This window comes from Scyliorhinus canicula, chromosome 13 (genome assembly GCF_902713615.1).
Source record: "Scyliorhinus canicula chromosome 13, sScyCan1.1, whole genome shotgun sequence".
NCBI classification, from domain to species: domain Eukaryota; kingdom Metazoa; phylum Chordata; class Chondrichthyes; order Carcharhiniformes; family Scyliorhinidae; genus Scyliorhinus; species Scyliorhinus canicula.
In genome coordinates, this window is record NC_052158.1 from 114487094 (window position 1) to 114502544 (window position 15451).

At 46.1% G+C, this 15451-nt stretch overlaps 1 protein-coding gene across 3 annotated transcripts in view; it reads right to left on the reverse strand.

Annotated features, from left to right (window-relative positions):
* The window catches only part of LOC119976236 (probable cation-transporting ATPase 13A4), a 171330-nt gene that overhangs the window by 115678 nt on the left and 40201 nt on the right, over positions 1 to 15451 (reverse strand). For 2 of the 3 annotated variants that reach the window (XM_038816582.1, XM_038816581.1), the window contains exons 2-5: positions 3627 to 3800; positions 2419 to 2565; positions 2147 to 2217; positions 1977 to 2057 (exon numbers count right to left, since the gene is read on the reverse strand). In XM_038816582.1, coding sequence (XP_038672510.1) covers positions 1977 to 2057; positions 2147 to 2217; positions 2419 to 2565; positions 3627 to 3800 — 473 coding nt within the window. The remainder of the gene's footprint in view (positions 1 to 1976; positions 2058 to 2146; positions 2218 to 2418; positions 2566 to 3626; positions 3801 to 15451) is intronic. The other variant, XM_038816583.1, reaches the window with a different exon arrangement.

The window sequence follows — 15451 nt, forward strand, 5'->3', positions numbered from 1 at the left end:
GGGGATCGAACCTGGGACCTCAGCGCCGTGAGGCGGTTGTGCTAACCACTAGGCCACCGTGCTGCCCATTAAATTGTTGTTTAAACTCACTCTGTGAAAGTTTTGTATCAGTCTAGAGATGTCAAACTCTTGATTAAATTATAAGTTTGGGTTCCACATGCTGTGATTAGTATGATATTTCTCTTCCCCTTCCTATTTTGCTTGTCTGGGATAAGTACTGCAGGCAGTCAACATATTAAAAAATCTTTGGAGTTTGTATCAAGTGATTCTAATTTGCCATAAAGAGGCATTTTGGTGACTCACTGGTTGTAGACTGACTTCATTTGAATTATCTGAACACAAGGTGTGTTTCCTTTGGACAGCACAATAGCACAAGTGGTTAGCACTGTGGCTTCACAGCGCCAGGGTCCCAGATTTGATTCCCTGCTGGGTCACTGTCTGTGCGGAGTCTGCACGTTCTGCCCGTGTCTGCGTGGGTTTCCTCCGGTTTCCTCCCACAGTCCGAAGGCGTGCAGATTAGGTAGACCGGCCATGCTAAATTGCCCTTAGTGTCCAAAAAAGGTTAGGAAAGGTTATTGGGTTACGAGGATAGGGTGGAAGTGAGGGCTTAAGTGGGTCGGTGTAGACTCGATGGGCCGAATGGCTTCCTTCTGCATTGTATGTTCTATGTTCCTCTTTTGTGCAGCAATTTGAAGGTGTTTCCGAAGTTTCCTCATTGACAAGGTAATATCTGTGTGATTGGCGACCACCAGGTTTGAAGAACAACAAACTCTTTATTTGAACAACTATAACTATATATAGAGTGCTAGGTCGGGCAACCAACCTCTACGTATCCAGGATCGATTCTGCCGGAAAGGACTACGGTCAGCCCCCCAATCACTCGACCCTTCGAAACCTCACCCCTTATGGGCCCGCAACCACAGTGAGCTAGCAATGACAGCAACAACTTTTAGAAACTTGGCTCCAATCCTGAGAATGATTTTATCAAATGGTTTCCTGCAACAATCAATATCTCTGTGACCAATTGCAATAGGCAATCTCTGCTCTTTAAAATTTTCAAACCCCTTTAACATTGCTGAACACTAGTGCATCCAATTTTCCTTGTGTTGATGCAAATTGAAGAAATTACATTGTATGACATCATTCTATTGTGTGATATATTTCCATCATTTGCCCAGCATTCCATTATACGCATTCCTCATCATCAAGGAATTTTGATAAGTGGGAAAGAAGTTGGGGATCTTGTAGAACCGGGGCCCAACCTGATTTCCACCCCACCCATTTCGATTCTGTTTATTCTGGCTTGAAAATTCCAGATTTTTTTGAATTATGCAGTTTGCATGTAAGGAATTACAAATTAGGAATATCTTGTGGATTTTCACTCATTTCTGTTCTGCATGCACACATTTGTAAAATTTCAGCAGAATATTTGTGTAGACCCTTCAAGTTTCTTGACTTTGCACAGTGAGGCGCTAACAATTGTACACAAAGAATCGAGTGAAGTACAAGAGAGGCTTTATTGCTGTGAGATGCTATTACTCCGGCGGCAGCTGTAGAATAGCATCTCAGTGAAGCTAGCGCATATTTATACCCAAGCTCCCTGTGGGCGGAGCTAGCCGGCAGGGGCTTACCGGAGAAACCTGTATGACAGGTACGGCCATACATCCCCCTACTGCAAGCACACATATATACAGTGGTTGTATCACCACACACAGTTCATTCAGATCTTGTGATTTACTAGATTTCCTAGAGATCTTCTCTCGGAAATGCTTGATCTAAAAAATGGAAAATTACTGTTTGCAGTTATGGCGAGATTTTCAAAATCAATATTTATCAGCTCCAATAATGGAAATGAAACCGAGCAAAGTTAGTTGGGCATAAAATCAAATAACAGAACAATTTCTCTCTCGGACTCATACACACATATTAACAGAATGTATTATCAAGCCAAATTATTATTTTTTTTTACTAACTACCTGATAGTTTCTTCTGTGGTTGTTAATCCAGAGCCAAATTTATAACGAATATCAGCACAGGAATGGCTGTCCTCCAGCACTCTGAATAAAGCAATGAGTTAAAGAATACATTTGAAGAATCTTAGAATTAACTTAATTCCAGAAAGACAGATAGATTTGCAACAACTTACTCTGCTCTAACAAACTGCTTTTCTTGAAGGTCCCAGATGTACCTGATCTTTTGAATTTCAATGTACCGTACCTATAAATGTCAGCCAAGAGAATAAATATATTTTGAAAAATGAAATTTAACATTTAAGCAGGCAATAATAAATGCAAATGCTCTTGACCCCTTCTGTGTTAATTAAATTCAGAGCTTCAGAGATGTTGCTGTGGAGATATTTTTAACAACATAAAAAATACACCACTGGGACAAATGCAGAACTTAAAAGGTGGCTCTTACTTTTAAATCGGGTTTCATGATGATTCTGTGAAGCAATGATGTCTCATCAGAGAGAAGTGAATGCTGTTGATCAGCTCTTGGTGGGTTCCTGAATAAAGACAAGTGAATCCACATTACCTTCTTCTTAGTCCAGATTTTAAATTCATCCTGAACAGAAAAGAAGGGAAAAAATAATATTTACCGAATGTGTGTGTTCATTTTGTAAAAATCTAATAGTGAATTCAAATTCCACCACTGGAGCTGGGGACAAATTGCTAATGGACAGGCTTTTATGCTCCATCACCAATGGGTTTGAAGACGTGGGGCACATTAAATCAAGCAGGTGGCTTTCTTGCCACCTTTATGCCTGCCCCAGAGGGGGGGGGGGGCATCAAATGTTCCGACCTACCCTTGGGCCTATTGACGCCCTTATAGTCACTCCAGTATTTTACACTCGGGTACCTCCTTATGAGGCCTTGTGATCCTTCAGAGGTGACCACCTCAAAAACATTTCACCACTTAACCATCTACCCCAGTCTCTTTAACTCAGCCCCCCACAACTCCCAGTCAGCCTCTTGCCCTCATTTATCTCCCTCCCCACAACACCTAACCCTCGACTTACTTGCCAGAATGGGTTCCTCAGCACTGGGGGCTGCTAGTCCCAGCAATGGCTACTGTGCCCTTCTGGGACTACATGGCTGCCAACCAATTGGGTTGGCCAACACCTCTCTGAAGCAAGTTTTCTCCTGAGAAATGGATAAAGTCTTGACTGAAAGCAATTAATGCTTTTGAGAGCACTTGGCTTGATATTCTTCAAAGCCTTCACCAAGGTCATGTAGGGATAGCAAAAACATTGTGTGAGAGCCCAGCAATCAGTCTGGTGGCCAGGCATTAGGAGAACTATTATATTGAAGAAATTATTTCTGTGTGCAGTAAACAGCCAAGTGCAAAAATAACCACTATTACCTTCTACTTTTCTATCAAGGCTTAGGGAGCATTTGGGAATGGATTTATTTGATTATAATGCCTGCCTCTAAGTTTGAAGGGTTTGGGGCATCATGCCAAACAGCCACAGCTAGCAGAATACTGAAAACCAGCTTTGATGTCCTGTGGTGCAGTGGGGATACTTCTACCCAAAGGCTGCAAGTGCCTTCCTCCCCACCCATTACAAAGTGTAAGAGGGGCTCTATAACCCTAATTATTTTGTTACAGAAAAGGGTAACACTTACCGTTGTTCTAAGCAGGATGATGTCAGCTTCTTGCAGGGTGCACTGAATACATTTCGCCCAGACATCCCATTCAGGCTTCCAGTAAAACAGAAGCAGCAGAAATCCACAGGTCAGGACAGATCCTATGACAAACAGGACACTGCGGCAGCGACTGGACTTATAACCAAATATGTCCTGTACAGAACGGCAAGCGGAATGGTCCGTCAGTACATACTATTTTTTATTTATTTTTTTTTAAATTTAGAGTACCCAATTCATTTTTTCCAATTAAGGGGCAATTTAGCATGGCCAATCCACCTACCCTGCACATCTTTGGGTTGTGGGGGCGAAACCCACGCAAACACGGGGAGAATGTGCAAACTCCACACAGACAGTGACCCAGAGCCGGGATCGAACCTGGGACCTCGGCGTCGTGAGGCAGCAGGGCTAACCCACTGCGCCACCGTGCTGAGTACATACTATTAATGAAGAAACTGCAATAGATTGCATTGTGAGATAAATTGCAATGCAGAATAATGGCTCACCTATAAATGTTGGATATCTTGCAGATTTATAATGATAGGACATATAAGATAAAATATGTAATTCTGCCAGTAAAGTGAAACTGTATTAAAGCTTGCTTGTCCCTTTAAAACCATTAAGTTTAGTTACTATGAGTAAGTAGAAGCCTGATGTCAAATTTACTTTATCTCTGAGGGAGGGTTACAAATTGTTCAGTGCTTAGAAGTGCACATCTCCAAATCAAGCCAACAGGATCAAATTGCACAGGTGATCACACGTTAAAGCACGTTTCTAAAAACTCAACTGCCATATAGTGGTGTACAATACAAGCCATAACTAAAGGTCATTGATATGTGGCTTCCCAGAAGATTAGAAGGAACTGCAAGATCCCCCTAAAATATTCTGGAAATCCCAGTTAAAAACAGTTATAATGGAGGACTTTAAGGGTGGCAAAGTTGCCCAGTGGTTAGCACTGCTGTCTACGATGCTGAGGACCTGGGTTTGATCCCGGGTCACTGTCTGTGTGGAGTTTGCACATTCTCCCTGTGTCTGCATGGGTTTCACTTCCACAACCCAAAGATATAAAGTGGATTGGCCACGCTAAATTGCCCTTAATTGGAAAAAAATAATTGGGCACTCTAACTTTATAAAAAAATATATAATGGGGGATTTTAATTACCTTAATATAAACTGGGTAGTAATGATATAAATGGCAGAGAGGACGAAGAGTCAATGAAGTGCGTTCAGGGGCTGGATTCTCTGATTCTGAGGCTGATTCTGAGGCAATGTCCCCACGCCGGCATGGGAATAGTGGCAAGAGAACTGACACAAAACAGCCACCGATTCCCCGTTTTGTTAGGGGCTAGCAGGACGGCAGCGTAGAGCACTCGGCTCTAGCTGCTTATAAGACCCGGAGAATCACCGGTTCCGTGGCCACACATGCGCACAGCGGCGGCCTACTGTGGCCGTGTTGTGCTACATGGTGGACACAGCCCGTGGACCCCCTCCGCAAAATAGTGCCCCCGCTTTGGCCAGCTCGCGCACCCCAGACCACCCCACAACAGTGTCCCTAGCCGCGAATAATGTCCCGATGCCCACGGATCGGCCCTCCCCTGAATGTGGCGGCACTGGACTGAGTCCGCAACCGCCACGCTGAGTTCCCGATGGATGAGACCATGAGAGACCTATACCGTTGGGAACTCGGCCGGTAGGGGGCAGAGCATCGGGGGCGGGCCTCAGGCAATGTCCTGCGGCATTGATACGTGGCGCGGTGTACTCCTAGCGTACTGCCAGTGTACGCTGCTTTGGAGGGGGCGGGACAACTAACACGATGGTCCCTGCTTTGCCGGCTTTTATGATCGGCTTTACAAGCCCACCACCAGGGAAGCTCGTATTCCACGAGCCCCACAGGGAGATCAATTATGGTTTCCCTGTAGGTTTCGTGGGGGTTATGACAAGGAGAATTGTCAGATCTGTTTTTCTCTGGCCCAATGAGGGAGGAGGCATTGCTGGATCTGGTTCTGGTGAATGAGGCGGGTCAAATAGGTTAAAATTGGTTAAGGGAACATTTTCGGAACAGACCATAATATCGTACGGTTTAGGTTAGCTACATGACAAGGAGTCACCAGACTAAAATAATTAACTGGGAGTGGGCCAACTTCACTGGGGTGAGAACAGATCTGGCCCAAATCAATCAGAATCAGAGGTTGGCTGTACTGGAACAATGGGCTGCTTTTAATAATACATTACTTCAGTTACAGTCGACGGGCATTCCCAGCTGGAAGAAAGGTAGGACAAACAAAGCCAGAGCTTCCTGGATGATGAAGCAGAGAAAGGTTGCACATGACAGATGTCAGGTGGCTAATACAATTGATCCATGGCTGAATATAAAAAGTTCTGAGTGAAAGTGAAAAAATAAATAAGAAAAGCAAAGAGAGATTACGAGAAGTAACTGGCAGCTAACATGAAAGGGAATCCAAAAGTCTTCTATTGACATATAACTAATGAAAGGAGGGGGGAGGGGGTAAAAGGAGGAATGGCATTGATTTTTTTTCCCCATTTAAGGGGCAATTTAGCGTGGCCAATCCAGCTAGCCTGCACATTCTTGGATTGTGGGGGTGAGACCCATGCAAACACAGAGTGAATGTGCAAACTCCACATGGACAGTGACCTGGCGTTGGGATCAAACCTGGGTTCTCAACACTGTGAGGCAGCGTGCCACTGTCCCGCCCTTAGGAATGCCATTGAATAGGGAATACTGGTTCTGATGAAATGTCAATGGCTTGAAACATTGGGCAGAATCTTCCAGTAGCAGTGAGGTTGTCAGCAGCAGGACAGGAAGTGTGTGACACTTCCATTTAGAGGTGGGGTGACGTGCCACATATGATCATACAGTGACAAGCCTATTAGCTAAGCATGGGCAAGAAGGACATCAAGTCATGCAGCCCCTCAAGCCTGCTCCGCTTTTGAATAATACCATGGCCGAACTGATGGTAATTTCAAATTTGCATCCTGCCTACCCCCCAATAATCTTTCACCCCCTTGCTTACAAGAATCGATCCACCTGTGCCTTAAAAATATTCAAATATTCTGCTTCCACCACCTTTTCAGGAAGAGAGTTCCAAAGACTTGATGGCCCTTTGAGTGAAATTGATTTTACCTCATCTCTGTTTTAAATGGATGATCCCTTATTTTTAACCAGTGACGCCAGTTCTAGATTCTCCCACAAGAGGAAGCACTCTCTCCAAACCTAGCCTGTCCAACCATTCCTCATAAGACAACTCACCCATTCCAGGTTTAGTCTGCTAAACCTTCTCTGAATTGCTTCCAACACAGTTACATCCTTCCTTAAATAAGGTGACCAGCACTGTACACAGTGCTCCAAATATGGGCTCATTAGCACCCTGTACAACCTCCCTACTTTGGTATTCATTTCCCCTCATAATAAATGATAACATTTTATCAGCTTTCCTAATTACTTGCTGCACCTGCATTCTGGCCTTTTGCCGTTCATGCACTAGGCCACCCAGATCCCTCTGCACATCATCTCTCATCATTTAGATAATATGCCTCTTTTATATTCCTCCTGCCAAAATGGACAATTTCACTTTTTTCCACATTACACTCCATTTGCCAGATTTTTGCCCACTCACTTAACCTATCTATATCTTTTGGCAGCCACACCAGTAAAATTAGAAACAAAGTTTTGTTGACACAAACGATATGTACACTACCTGGTAGATCCCTACCGTCTTCTTGTTCTGGTTGATGCCTTACTGGCTGACCTTTTATACATTGTTGAATTGAAATACCCAGCCCCTAATGGGGGAGCTCAAACTCCGCAAGGAGCACAGGGAAGATAAGCATTCACACACCGAAGGTCCCATGTGAGATATTACACCCTTCATCCAAGTCATTCATATAATTTTTAAACAGTTGTGGTCCCAACTATGGTTCCTACGGCAAAACATCTTGCCAACCTGAAAAAGACCCATTTCTGCCTCCCCTTTGTTTTCTGTTAACTAACCAATCTTCTACCCATGCCAATATTTTATCTCCTATACTGAAAATCTAAGTACAGTACATGCACTGGTTCCCCTTTATCCACAACACCTGTTACTTCCAGTAAGTTTGTTAAAATTGATTTCCCTTTCACAAAACCATGTTGACTCTGCCTGATTAACTTGAACTTATCCAAGTGCCCTTCTAGAACTTCCTTAATAATAGATTCTAACATTTTCCTAATGACAGATGTTAAGTTAACTGGCCTGTAGCGTCCCACTTTCTCTCTCCCTCATTTTTTAAATAGTCAAATTAGATTTGCTACTTCCAATTTAATGCGACCCTCCCCGAACCTAGGGAGTTTTGAAAATTTTAAACCATTGCATCAACTATCTCACTGGATGCTTCCTTTAAGGCCCTAGGACAAAGTCCATCTGGACGCAGGCTCTGGTCAGCTCGCAGCTGCAACAATTTACTCAGTGCCACATCTCTGGTGACTGTAGTTTCCCTGAGTTCCTCCATCCCTTCCATTTTCTGGTTTATAGCTGTTTACAGGATGTTGCTTGTATCCACTATATTGAAGGGGCTGTTAGTTGAGTTGTTTGGATGGCTGATTCATGATGCAGAGTGATGCCAATTCCTGTACCAACTGAGGTTATCCATGAAGGCCCTATCTTCTCAGCCTTGCCCCTCGCCTTAGGTGCGCTGACCTTTACGGACTATGGTGACTTTTCATTTTCAGCGAAGACTGATGCTAAATACCTGTTCAATTAGACACTGAAGAATAGGAGTAGGCCATTCAACCCATCAAGTCTCCTACACCATTCAATATGACAGAGGCTGATTAGACGTTTCAATGCCTTTTGCCCCATAACCCTTTATGTTATTGTTGACCAGAAATCTATCATTTTCTGCTTTAAACGTACACAATGACTGAGCTTCCAGAGCCCTCTGGGGTAGAGAATTCCAAAGATAAGATTCAGAACCCTCTGTATAAAGACATTTCTCCTCATCTCGGTTCTTAGTCCTAGGGGATTTTCACAGTAACTTCATTGCAGTGGAGGGCAGCACGGTGGCCTAGTGGTTAGCACAACCGCCTCACGGCACTGAGGTCCCAGGTTTGATCCCGGCTCTGGGTCACTGTCCGTGTGGAGTTTGCACATTCTCCCCGTGTCTGCGTGGGTTTCGCCCCCCACAACCCAAAAATGTGCAGAGTAGGTGGATTGGCCATGCTAAATTGCCCCTTAATTGGAAAAAATAATTGGGTAATCTAAATTTTAAAAAAAAACTTCATGTAAATGTAATGTAAACCTACTTGTGGCAGTAAACATTATTATTATTAAGTGGCATCCCCTTATTGTGAAATTGTATTCTCTGATTCTAGACTCCCCACCAAGGGAAATGTCTTACCTGCACCTATCTATGTATTCCTTTAAACCTTAATTCATGCCAGTATATTGCCTCCTAACCCATGTGCTTTTATTTTGCTAACCAACCTCTGTGGGGGGCTTCATCAAAAGCTTTCTGAAAGTCCATAATGCTGTGTCCATCGATTCTCCTTTGTCAATTTATTTAGTAATGTCCTCATAACATTCCAACAAATTCTGGTGGCACAGTGGTTAGCACTGCTGCTTCACAGCTCCAGGGACCTGGGTTCAATTCCGGCCTCTGGTGACTGTCTGTGTGGAGTTTGCACTTTCTCCCCGTGTCTGCGTGGGTTTCCTCCGGGTGGTCTGTTTTCCTCCCACAGTCCAAAGATGTGCAGGTTAGGTGGATTGGTCATGCTAAATTGTCTCTTAGTGTCCACAAAGTTAGGTGAGCTTACTGGGTTATGGGGTAGGGTGGAGACATAGGCTTAAGTAGAGGGCTCTTTCCAAGGGCCAGTGCAGAACTGATGGGCCAAATGGCCTCCTTCTGCAATGTAAATTCTGTGATTCTATATTTTGGTCAAACTTCGAATTCCCATACATAAATCCATGCTGACTGAGCCCAATTAGACCATGATTGTCCAAGTGTCTATTCAGCCTATCCTTTTTAACGTATTCTAGCATTTTCTCTACTCCTGATGCAAGCCTCACAGGTCTGTAGTTCCCTGTTTTTCTCTTGTTCCCTTCTTAAATAGTGGGGTGACATTTGCTACTTTCCAATCTTCAGAAACCATTCCACAATCAATAGAATTTTGGAAGATGATCATTAATACATCCATTATCTCTAGAGCAACATTTTTCAAAACTCTGGGATGCATAATATCAGGTCCCGTTAATTTCCCCAGTACAACCTTCTTATTTCTACTAATTTCCTTCAACTCAGCATTCACCCCAGTCCTTTGGATCTCTACATCCAGGAGATTTCCTGTATCTTCCTGGTTAGATCAGGCACAAAGTAATAATTTAGCTTCTCTGCCACTTCTCTATTCACCATTATAAATTCTCCTGACTCTGTCTGTAATGGTCCCACATTTATCTTAGCCAAAAATTTCCTTTTACATCATAGAAGATGTTACATAGAAGATGTTACAGTCCATTTTTATGTTTTTTGCCAGTTTGCATTCATATTCTATTCTCCCTTTCTTTAATAGTTTCTTGGCACTCCTTTGCTGTATTCCAAAAACTTCCCAATCCTCATGTTTATTACTATTTTTGGCAACTTTATAAGCCCTTTCTTTTAATCTTACTCAATCCTTAACTTCCTTTGTCAGCCACGGTTGACTGGCTTTTTGGTTTTTTGCCCCTTTATGTATAGGTATGAGGAACAATGTAATATTTCTTTGCCTCTGCACCTTTTAATGTATTTTTCCAGTTCACCACAGCCAATTTGCCCCTCATGCCTCAATAATTTCCTTTATTCAACGTTAACTCCCTGGGCGCGATTCTCCGCAAATGCAGAGAGTCGTAAAGGCTGCCGTGAAACACGGCCAGCCTCCGCGCCCCCTCCCGGGACCCGATTCTCCCCCCCGGTCGGGGCTAGCAGCGCGGCCCCGTGAAGAACGGCATCGCGGGCTTAGCGACTGTCGCTAAGCCCGCATGCCAAGCGTCACGGCGGCTGACACGCACGATGACGTCAGCTGCGCATGCGCAGGTTGGACGGCTCCAACCCGCGCACGCGCGGATGACGTCATCATGTATATGCGTCAAACCCGCGCATGCGCGTGACGTCATGCCCCTCAGCCGCCCCGCGGACTGATCCTGCAGGGCGGCGGAGGAACAAAGAGTGCGCGGGTATCGGACCCGCTGCCCGCGATCGGTGCCCACCGATTGTGGGCCCATGCCACCTTTGGCACGGCTGTGGTGCGGCCGTGCCAATCGGTGCCATGGTTGTCCGGGACATCACTTTGCGGCCGTTTTCACAAACGGCGAGAGCAGGTGTGTTTGCGTTCATGAAAACGGCCGTAAAGGCCTGGGAACTCGGCCCATCGGCCAGGGGAGAATCGCTGTTCGCCGTAAAAAACAGCGAGCAGCGATTCGTGTTTTGGGGCGGCCGTTGGGGGGGGGGGGGGGAAATAGCGGGAGGTTGGGAAGAATGTCGGGAAGGCCCTCCCGCTATTCTCCGACCCATCGTGGGCAGTGGAGAATCGCGCCCAGTCTTTAGATTGAACGTCCTTCCCAACAATGGTGGGATTCTCCAACCCACCAACCCTGCTTTCCGGCGCGGTGGGCCCCCGCCAACAGCAGGATCCTCCGTTCCGACAGCCGGTCAATGGGGTTTCCCATTGTGGTCACCCTATGCCATTGGGAAACCCACAGGTATGGGTGCACTGCTGGCGAAGCGGAGGATCCCGCCGACGGAGAAACCCACAGAAAATATGCAGAATTTTTCCCAAATTTGTCAGTGTTAGGCTCTGATTGAAAACTGGTGTGTATCTCTCCAGAACCACAGCCAAGTTTTCAGATCAGATTTTCTGGCAGTCAGGGCACAGAGAATCTGGGGGCATGATTTGCGCTGTCACTGTGGCGAGGCAGGCCTGATAGAGCCAGCCAGGTTGACTCAACAGAGATCGGGGAGTCATCTTTTCAGGGTACCCCGATCTGTGTTTAAAATATACTTCCGCCCCACTCCCCACAGACGTGGAGGACACTCTCTCCCAACAAGCATCAAGGTGACCCCACCATGTAAGTATCGGAGACAGTCTTCCCGCACCACACAAGATTGAGGGCACTCTCTTTCCATCCCCATACTGCCATGGGAGTGTACCTTTAAGAAATGGGTGTTTATCAAATAGCTGCAGTGATGTCATTGTGCAGGTGAAGCTGGGTTGCGTCTGTGGCTTTTACTTTTGTTTTGAGCTGGAGGCTGTTTGTGGCTTTGTGTTTTACTTTTGTTTTAGGCAGTTGAAAGCTGAATTCAGACAAGGAAGGTTCATTTTGTCTCTCTCTCTCTGTATGTTAAAAGTTGTCCAGATCACTGGATAATTTAAAAGAGATAATTGTCTTGTGTAAAGAATTTATACTGCTTTGTTAAAAAGGGTGTTTGGCTGATGGGTGTTGTTAGGAAAGTTATTATGGGTTACATATAGAGTACTGTATCTGTGGCGGGTATTTGTGCTGGTAGTTGATAAAATGTTTACTGCGTGTTTATAAAATGTTACCTGAATTCATAGAATAAACATTGTGTTGTTTAAAAATACTTAAGATCTCTGTTGCAGAACACCTGGAAAGTAGGCCTTATGCTCCTCATAATCAAAATCTATTAAAAGTTGTAGGTCAGGTAAACTCCATGATATACTTTGGAGTTTCTAAACTCTGGCCCATAACAACACCATGGGAAATCTCCCCCTTCCCCTCCCCAGCGCCCCACCACTATGGTAGTATCACGGGCACTTCCCTCTCACAGCCATCACTCTCCCCTTTACAGGCATCACCCTCCTCTCTCACAGGGAACAGTGCCAGGGTGCCACTGCCCGGCCTAGACCCTCACCACCTGGGGGCTATACTTACCTGTGTGCCTCCAGCGTGGTCATCACGACTGGTTTTCATTTTTGAAAACTAGCAGTGATTTGAACTGGCGTGCTGTCACGACGGCTGGGTGGGACAATACAGTGAGGGTGGAAGCAATGGTATTAGACCCTATAATTACATTGAAATTAATTTTAAAATATACTAATAAGGCTTGTGCCCTTCCTGGGCATGAACCTGATTGTATCATCAGAGGGAAGGTACCAAACTGAATCTTTTCTCTTCCTACAGATGCCCCAGACTTGCTGAGATTTTCCAGCATTTTCTCTTGGGGGCCTGGAATGCGTCTGGCAAACCAGCATGTAGTATTCACCCGATTATCATTCCTCTGAGGCTGCTGTCCGGGGTGAACACAATAGCACAGTGGTTAGCACAGTCTCTTCACAGCTCCAGGGTCCCAGGTTCGATTCTCAGCTTGGGTCACTGTCTGTGTGGAATCTGCAAGTTCTCCCCGTGTCTGCGTGGGTTTCCTTCAGGTGCTCCGGCTTCGTCCCACAGTCCAAAGATGTGGATGTTAGGTGGATTGGCCATGCTAAATTGCCCTTAGGTTAGGTGGCACTACTGGGTTACGGGGACTGGGTGAAGGTGTGGGGTGCTCTTTCCAAGAGCCGGTGCAGACTCGATGGGCTGAATGGCCTCCTTCTGTACTGTGAATTATATGATTCTATTTGGACAATGTGTCACTGTGCCATGTGTGACTGCCTGCTAAATTACAAATGCAAAAGGTTTCCACTGCAGCATGCATGTAGGCTTGCATATCCCCAAAATCTGGCAGGAATGTACAGTGTTACACAGGCAGTATTCCCATCCTGCTGTCACTGATGCTATGATTTTGATAGAGCGGCATATACAGTACCAGTAGGATATGCTTTATTTCAGATTGGCACATTAATAGGGTCACAATACTGTTATAACCTGCCTGCTTACCACTGGTTGGGGACTAAAGGCAATCCCACAATCCTTTGGGAATAGGAACTTGCCCAAGGAGCGGGCAGAGAAATCATTAGCAGATTCCTTGCATAAATAAAGCTGGCCAGTTTGGAACCAGCTAGAGAGGAGTGAGCAGCAAGGGAGTTGCTGCTGCTGTCCTATATATATGTTATTGTAAATAAATGTTATTTCTTTCATCCTTCAACTTGTGCTGGATTCTTTGTGGCCGTCACAAAACTGGTGGCGTGGGTTAAAGTGCATAGCTTTCTACGTTGGTGAAACCACCTCCATGGATTTTTGTTGGATACAGGTTGGAAGTTGTTTTCTATTACACCATGCCTCTGTATGGATGTTTGGATGTTTATGATGCTGCGCTGGAAAGCTGGAACCAGTACGGACAACGGATGCGTTACTATTTCCAGGCAAACAACATCACTGAAAACTAGCGCCAGGTGGTCATTTTGCTCACTGCCTGCGGCCCACATACGATTGGGGTGATTAGGAGCCTTACGTACCCAGCTGTGCTGGGCACCAAGGCGTTTGATGAACTTGTGAACTTAGTGGGGCAACATTTTAACCCAACCTCGTCCACGATAGTCCAGCGTTACCAGTTTAATACCACTGAGAGGACCCCAGGAGAATCCCTTGCAGTGTTTCTATCCAGGCTACGCAGGATTGCGGAGTACTGTGACTATGGTGAGACCTTGTCAGAAATGTTACACGACTGTTTGGTTTGCAGTATTAACAATGCGGGCACCCAGAAAATGTTGTTGGCTGAGCCAACATTGACTTTTGAACAGGCCATTCAAATAGAATTGTCTCAAGAGAGTGCAGAACGGGGAGTGCAGGAGCTCCGGGAATGGAGGTGCACGCCTTGGGGTGCAACCCCTTCCGTCCAAAAGTGTCTCCCCGCACCCCTGCGGTATATTGGGCGAGGCGGCATCCGGATCGACACCAGTGGCCGTCGGACGTTCCTCCCCGAAGGGAGCCTTCTCCAGAACTAATGGATGAGGAGCCATGTCCGTGTCAGACTTTTGACCGCTGACCCCGTTGCGGACACCGGTCCTGGGAGCGCTGGTGGCGCCGTCATTCCGACAGAAACTGGGGCCAGCCCACGGGCCGTACCTTTCATTTGGATGAACCTGCGACGACTACTCCTGCGGACGTGGAGACGGAGGACGACTGCCTGCAGCTGCATTGTGTGGCAGCGCCCCGTGTGGTCCCCATTAAAGTGACAGTACGGGTCAATGGTCACCCCCTTGAGGTGGAGTTGGACACTGGCGCAGCGGTCTCCGTGATCGCCCAGAGGACATTCGACCGCATCAAGCAGGGTATACAGACCCTTACATTAACCAACACACAGGCCAGGTTGGCCACCTATACGGGGGAACCATTGGACATTGCAGGAACTACCATGACCCCTGTTGTTTATGGACGCCAGGAGGGGCGTTCCCCACTTATCGTGGTGCACAGCCATTGGCCCAGCCTGTTGGGTTGGGACTGGTTGAGCCATTTGCGGTTGCAGTGGCAGCACATCCCCAAACAGTTTCTGGAGGGTTGACTGAGGGGCTAGGACAATACCCAGATGTATTCCAGCCCGGTTTGGGGAAAATAAAAGGGACTTTTGCCCGTATCCAAGTCGAACCAGGAGCCACGCCGTGCTATTTCCGAGCGCGCCTGGTGCCTTACGCCTTGCTCGAGAAGGTAGAAGGGGAGCTCACTCGTTTGGAGACCTTGGGTGTTATCAGGCCCGTCCGTTTCGCTGACTGGGCAGCACTAATTGTACCTGTACCAATTGTACCAAATGAAGCCAGGTGCCACTATAAACTTACAGTGAATACGGCTTCCCGGCTCGACCGATATCCAATGCCTCGCATAGAGGATGTCTACGCCAAGCTTGCAGGCGGACTCTCGTTCACGAAATTAGATATGAGTCACGCC